At 64.9% G+C, this 7,099-nt stretch overlaps 2 protein-coding genes across 2 annotated transcripts in view; both read right to left on the bottom strand.

Annotated features, from left to right (window-relative positions):
- Positions 1–2,225: 2,225 nt before the first annotated feature.
- On the bottom strand, positions 2,226–6,659 carry SGCA (sarcoglycan alpha). The gene is given in 14 exon segments (XM_071728254.1): positions 2,226–2,383; positions 2,385–2,535; positions 3,571–3,596; positions 3,839–3,948; positions 3,951–4,029; positions 4,115–4,301; positions 4,414–4,582; positions 4,585–4,611; positions 5,108–5,180; positions 5,270–5,411; positions 5,851–6,019; positions 6,443–6,485; positions 6,488–6,530; positions 6,607–6,659. Coding segments are annotated over 14 exon segments (1,305 nt in total). The 3' UTR covers positions 2,226–2,350.
- A 307-nt stretch (positions 6,660–6,966) lies between these two features.
- The window catches only part of ITGA3 (integrin subunit alpha 3), a 19,563-nt gene continuing 19,430 nt past the window's right edge, over positions 6,967–7,099 (bottom strand). The window contains 1 exon segment of the mRNA XM_071728253.1: positions 6,967–7,080. Coding sequence (XP_071584354.1) covers positions 6,967–7,080 — 114 coding nt within the window.

Below are 7,099 nucleotides of genomic sequence, written 5' to 3'. Positions count from 1 at the left end.
CATCCCTCCTTCCATCTGTCCATCCATCCATCCATCCATCCATCCATCCATCCATCCATCCATCCATCCATCCTTCAATCCATCCTTCTCTCCCTCCCTCCCTCCCTCTCTCCCCAACCCCAGGACTTCACAATCCCATTCCCACTCCCATTCCCATTCCCATTCCCTTTCCCTTTCCCACTCCCATTCCCATTCCCATTCCCATTCCCTTTCCCATTCCCTTTCCCACTCCCATTCCCATTCCCACTCCCATTCCCATTCCCATTCCCTTTCCCTTTCCCACTCCCATTCCCACTCCCATTCCCATTCCCTTTCCCATTCCCTTTCCCACTCCCATTCCCATTCCCACTCCCATTCCCATTCCCATTCCCTTTCCCATTCCCACTCCCATTCCCATTCCCACTCCCATTCCCATTCCCATTCCCTTTCCCTTTCCCACTCCCATTCCCACTCCCATTCCCATTCCCTTTCCCATTCCCTTTCCCACTCCCATTCCCTTTCCCACTCCCATCCCCATTCCAATTCCCATTCCCATTCCCATTCCCTTTCCCATTCCCATTCCCATTCCCATTCCCATTCCTATTCCCATTCCCTTTCCCACTCCCACTCCCATTCCCATTCCCATTCCCATTCCCATTCCCATTCCCCCCCATCTTCCCAGCAGATTCTCAGATCCCTCCCAGTCAGGTTTCCAGCTCCCTCATCAATAATTAACAACAATTAACAACCACTTCAACTCTTTTCCCTTTTTAACCCACGTTCCCCTCCCTCGCTGCCCCCAACCCACCTGGGCTTCTCTTCTCCTCAGGCTCCTGGGGGGGGTCCCTGGGGGTGATGGGGGGGGGGGTGCAGGTTGGAGCCCCCTCTCCCTCTCCCGCTCCTCATCCCGGCCGCTTCCCGACTGCTCCCGCCGCGCTCCTGCGCTCCCAGATCCCCCCCAGCCCTGGGAAGGGGGCGGAGAGGAAGGAAAGGGGGGACCCACCCCCCCGGCAAGGAGGGGGGGGGAAGGTTTGGGGGGGGGGAGCTGCGCACCGGTGGACAAGGGGACTTTGTTGTGTGTCCCCTCCCCAAATAGGGGGGGGAGTGGGGGGGCTGGGACAGGGGGGAGCCCCCCAGGGAGGAGGCGGTGGGGAGCACGGGGGGCACGGAGAGACCCCCGGGATTGGGGAGGGGTGGGGGGAGTCGTGACATGTGTGTGCGTGTCACGACACGTGTGTGTGTTTCATGACATGTTTCATGACAGGTGTGTGTGTCGTGACACGACCTGCGTGTGACACGACCTGTGCACACGTGTGCCACTCTGCACACGTCCCACGTCCCACGTGTGACACCGTGCAAGCCCCCTCGGTCCCCCCCCATCGCCTGGGGGTCACTCTGCCCCCCTGTGCCCCTTGCACGCTCCCCCCCGTGCCCCCCCCCGTTTCACACTCCCCCTCATGCCCCCCTCACACATTCCCCCCGTGTCACCCCCCCCACGGCAGCCCCTCCAGCACACGCGTGTGCCCCGTGGAGGTGGGCACGGGGGGGGCACACACACCGGTGGCACGGGGAGGGGGGGAGCAGAGGGGGGGGGGCTCAATGGGTCCTTTCTCCAACCCATCAATGGGGCCCCTTGTTCCCCCCGTGCTTTCCTAACCCCCCCCCCCCGGCCCCTGCCCCACGGGGGGGGCTGCTATGAAAAGGCTCTTTCTTCCGAGGGGAGGGGCCGGGGGCCGGGCTGGGGGGACCCCCTGGAGGGGGGGGGGGTGTTGGGGGGTGGGGGGGGGCGAGCAGGATGCTCCGGGCTGCGCGGTGGAAGGGGCGAGATCCTGCAGGACCTCGGGGTGAGTCCGGGGGGGGGACACGGCGTGGGGGGGGGGAATGGTGGCTGTGTGTCGTGTGTCCCCCCCCCCCCCGAGATGTCCCCCCCGTCCCCCCGCGATGTCCCCATCCCCAACCTGCTCTCCGCGAGCACCTTGTCCCCACGCAGGGGTCCGGGAGGGGCGCGGGGGGGTCGGCACACCCCAAATCTTTGTGGGGGTTCCAGGTTATTTTTAGGGGGGGACATATACACTGGGGGGGGGGGGGTCATGAATGGAGAAGGGCACCCAAAAGAGTTGAAGGAGAGGGGGGAGGGGGGACATGGACAGAGGGGAGCAGGACCTCCCCAAAAAGAACCCCAGGACCACCCCCCAGGGGCTGTTTTTTGGGGGGGGGCACATGAAAATAAAGAAGCAACAAAGCCATTTCCCAGCGCCTCCAAAGCCATTTAATCACAGCTCCCCCCGCAAAAAAAAAAAAAAAAAATTATTGTCCCCTGGAAAGTGTCCCCAGACGCATGAGGACCCCTGGGACTGTCCCCCACCCCGGGTCACGGTGGGAGGAGGGGGACCCGGGCCCCATCGCGGGGGGGGGGGCAGGGGGTTGATGCGTTGTCCCGTGCGGATGTTGAACATGGGAAGGGTGGAAAGGGGCCGGGGGACATCCCGGCTGCCAGCCATGTCCCTCAGCTCCCGGCTGTCCCCATGGATCGTGGCGTGGTGGAAGAGCTGGATGCTGCGGGAGAGGGAAAACGGGGGGCTGCACCCTGCCCTCCCCACCCCACACCCTCTGGGGAGGGGTTTGGGGGGGTTCTGTGGCGTCCCCCCCCCCCCCGGTCGGTAGGGTTTGTCACCCATCGCTGGGGTCTGTCACCCATGGCTGGGGGCAGCACCCCCCCACTCCCTCTTTGAGGGCTGCACCCCATGGTGAGGGTTTGTCCCCCGTCACGAGGGTCTGCCCACCCATCACTGGGGGTCTGCACCCCATCTTTGGGGTCTGCACCCTATTACTGGGGTCTGTCGCCCATCACTGGGGGTCTGCACCCCATCTTTGGGGTCTGCACCCATATTACTGGGGTCTGCACCCTATCACTGGGGGTCTGCACCCCATCGTTGAGGGTCTGCACCCCATTATTGTTGGGGGTCTTCACCCCATCTTTGGGGTCTGCACCCTATTAGTGGAGTCTGCACCCCATTGTTGGGGTTCTTCATCCCATCTTTGGGGTCTGCACCCTATTAGTGGGGTCTGCACCCTATCACTGGGGGTCTGCACCCCATCATTGATGGTCTGCACCCCATTATTGTTGGGGGTCTTCACCCCATCTTTGGGGTCTGCACCCTATTACTGAGATCTGTCTCCCACCACTGGGGTCTGCACCCCATCTTTGGGGTCTGCACCCTATTACTGGGCTCTTTCTCCTCTCACTGGGGGTCTGCACCCCATCATTGGGGGTCTGCACCCCATTATTGGGTTGTGTCCCCCATCCCTGGGATCTGCCCCCCATCTCTGGGCTCCTCCTTACTGGTTTTGAGTCCATCAAACCAACTCCTGTGCTCCAGGGGGAACTTTGGGGGGGGCACCGAGGTGTGGGGAGAGGAGGGGGGCTGGGGGGGACCCTTTGGGGACACCTTGAGGTTCCACCACCCCCAAAATATCCCCCAGAGAACCAACCTCCCCCTGTGCCCCCCTATCCCCACCCCTGTGCTTGGCCGTGACACCCAACACCACCCAACAGCCCCTCCAGCACCCCCCCAACAACCAGGGACTTACTCAGACGTCTCCAATCCCGTTTTTGCCTTAAAAAAAAACCAGAAAAAACCCGAGAAAAGACAAACAAACGAACAAAAATCAAAAGAAACAAAAACAAATAAAAAAAAGGGGGGAAAAAATGAAAACGATGGTGAGAAGGGGTCTCAACACCCCCAGGTTGTCCTGGGGTCATGGTGGCTGGGAAGGGGCACCCATTCGGGGGTGTCCATGCCCTGGGTGGGGTAGAGGGACCCCCCCCCACCCTGAGCGTGTCCCCCCCACCCCAGACTCACACTCCCTCCCTGCGGCAGCACATGAGGTGTCCCAGGAGCAGGCAGAGCAGCGCGGCCACCAGCAGTGGCACCAGCAGTGTCACCAGGAACCCGGGCAGCAGGTCTGGGGGGGCAGCTGGGTGGGGGGCTGGAAATCCCCATCCTCCTCCAGCACCCCTGCCCCCCACGTCGGACCCTGGGTGGGGGGCTGGGCCAGACCTGCAGCTGCAGGGGGAGGAGGGGGGTGATGGTTACCGGGGGAAGGGGGGGGTCGGTGAGGGGGGGGATGGGACACCGAGGGGCTGGGGGGGTCTCACCAGGGTGAGGTTGCACCAGCGGATGGTGAAGGGGGGGGTGAAGGTGTCGTAGCAGGAGGCGAGGGGCTGCTGGCCCAGGTGGCACAGGAAGCGGCTCCGTGGTGAGGACGCGGCCACCAGGCACGGGGAGAAGGTGCCGTGGGAGCCCACCTTGACGTACACCCTGCCGGGGGGGGGGACAGCACGGAGGTGACCCCCAAAACCCCGCATATGGAGGCTGGGGGTCTGTCCCAGGGGATAATCCCCCCCCCTCACCCCCCCCGTCCCGGTCCTACCCTTCCTTGCGCCCCTCGATGGGGAGGGGGACGCGGCCACCCCGGTCCAGGGCAGAGGTGACATTGATGATGTGGAGGTCGTCCTGGTCCCAGACCCCCCCCGTGGCCTGCAGGAACAGCTCCTGCGTGGGCTCTGCCAGCAGCTCCTCCACGTTCCTGTTCCCCACCAGAACTCTGCCTGGTATGGTGGCTCCCCATCTGAGGGGGACATGTGGCACCCGTGGGGACACCGGGCACCCGTGGGGACACCTGGCACCCGTGGGGACACCCGGCACCCGTGGGGACACCCAGGACCCACGGGGACATCCAGGACCCATGGGGACACTCGACACCCGTGGGGGCACCCAGCACCTGTGGGGACACCCAGGACCCACGGGGACACCCAGGACCCATGGGGACACCCAGCAGCCATAGGAACCCCTGGCAATCATGGGGACACCCGGCACTCACAGGGACACTGGGCACCCATAGGGACACTGGGCACACATGGGGACACCTGGCACCCATGGGGCCACCAGACACCTATGGGGACACCCGGCACCCACAGGGCCACCCAGCAGCCATAGGGACACCAGACACCCATGGGGACACCTGGCAACCTCAGGGCCACCCAGCACCCACGGAGCCACCCAGCACCCATGCTGGGGGGGGGCTGTGTGCCACCTTGGTGCCACCTGTGTCCCCCCAGCCCTACCTGGGGCGGGGATGATGGTGATGAGCAGGAGCTGTGTCAGTGTCTCGTAGGTGTGCCGGTTGTACGCCTGCACCTGAGAGCCAAGGAGACCCCCGGAGATGCCAGCCCCTGTCCTTGTCCCCATGTCACCTCCCGCCACGGGCCGTGGGGGTGGCCACCTACCTGGATGGTGTGGGTGCCCACCTCGGTGGCCGTGGGGCAGCCGTAGAGGTAGCCAGGCTGGCGGGGGTGACGCTGGATGAACCGGAGCCAGCGGGGGAGGTCAGGGTGGTCCTGGAGGTGGGCTCGGAAGTGATGGGGGCGGCTGCTGGGTGCCAGGACACACGGGTGGGTGGGGAGGGGACAGACATGGGGACACACGTGCCCCCGGCTCCCTGCCCTGCGAGTCCTTCCCCATCCAACCCGTCCCACCAAGGAAGAACAACTGGTGCCCCTGCTTGCTGCACCCCCAGGGGGGTCCTGATCCCCTTTTTGAGTTGGAAGACCCCAAATGGAGGTGACCCTAAAGCCCTTGGTGCTGGAGGATGCAGCTGGTGGCTTCATGGGTGCTGAAGGGGCTACAAATGGGGGGGTGGGGGGGTGGGGAGGGAGGGATGGGGGGAGGGAGGGAGCGATGGCCCAGTTGGGCCAGTTTGTGGGTAATATTTTCCAGTGTCCCAGTTTGTGGGTAACAAACATTTCCCAGTGTCCCCCAGCTGATGGGTCCCCCATATGAAGCTCTGCAGGATCCCCCCTCAGCCTGCCCCTCACCATCATCACCATCCTCATTCTCCTGCCCGGCGAGGAAGGCTTCCAGGAACAGCTCCTGCTCCAGCTCATGGACAAAGATAGCTCCGGTCTCAGAGACTCGGTGGAGGGGGGGCAGATGATCGTCAGGGACAGTGGTGGCCCAGGACCCCCCCAGGGCCATGGCTACAGCCAGACTCGGGGTTAGAGCCAGGGCTGGGGAACCCGGCTCCTCCCTGCCTCAGTTTCCCCAGTCCCAACCCCTCCCGCTTAATCCACAGACCCCCCCGGACCCCCGGTTGTCCCTGGACAGGGGGTGGGTAATGGGGACAGTGTCAGGGATGGGGACAGCACCTTCCCTTGCCCCAAACCCCTCCGTGTCCCCCTCGGTCCCCATGTCCCCCCCCCCCCAACCCCGGCTGCCACCAAGGGACAGGACAGCTTTATTTAGCTTTGTCACGTCGCAGCCATGTCCCTGCTGTCCCCTCCTGCCAGCACCCCCTGTCCCCTCCTCACCCTGGTGGGGGTCCCCACCATTCCCTCCCTGCTCAGGGGGGTCCCCCCAGCCTGCCCGTGTCCCCCCCGGGGGGTGACAGGGTTGTCACTCGCCTGCCAGCACCCAGAGCAGCTCCGGGACCTCCATCTTCGGCAGCACCGGGAGCGGGGCCAGCGCTGATTGACGGGGGCAGCGGGGACACTGGGGGGGGACACACACACCGGGGGGGGACGACACCCACAGGGACATGGGGGGACACCCTGTCACCTCCTGTCACCAAAGCCCTGTGGCACGCAGCCCCCTCCGGGCGAAGCAGGGGGGGGGGTCCATGGGTGGGCTGGGTGTTCCCATTGGTGGGATAGCGTGGGGGGGCACATCGGTGGGGGGGGGACACGCGTGGGGAATGCTGCTCCCCGCCCCACTGGTGTGACACGCGGCTTGCCAGCACCGCTGTCCCGCACACGCGGGTGACACGAGGTGGGGACACGCGTGTGCGTGGAGGGACAGTGTCCCCTGAGGAAAGGGACACCGAGGGACACTGGAGGGCTGGCGGTGCTGGGAGGGGGGGTCGGGGGGGGTCGGATGGCGGCGGCGGAAAGGGAAAGGGGTGGCAGTGGGGGGGACACGTCACGCCACGTCACGCCTCGTCACCCGGCGTCACGCACAAAGGGCTGGGAGGCGGCTGCAGGGTCCTGGTGCCTGCTCGCTGGCCGGGGGGGGGGACCAGGGTGCTCCCCAGCCCCTTGGGGTGCTGCAGGGACCCCCAGCAA

The sequence above is a fragment of the Heliangelus exortis genome, chromosome 29 (assembly GCF_036169615.1).
Source record: "Heliangelus exortis chromosome 29, bHelExo1.hap1, whole genome shotgun sequence".
NCBI classification, from domain to species: domain Eukaryota; kingdom Metazoa; phylum Chordata; class Aves; order Apodiformes; family Trochilidae; genus Heliangelus; species Heliangelus exortis.
Note: the sequence above shows the minus strand (reverse complement) of the source record. Positions and strands in the feature narration are given on the sequence as shown.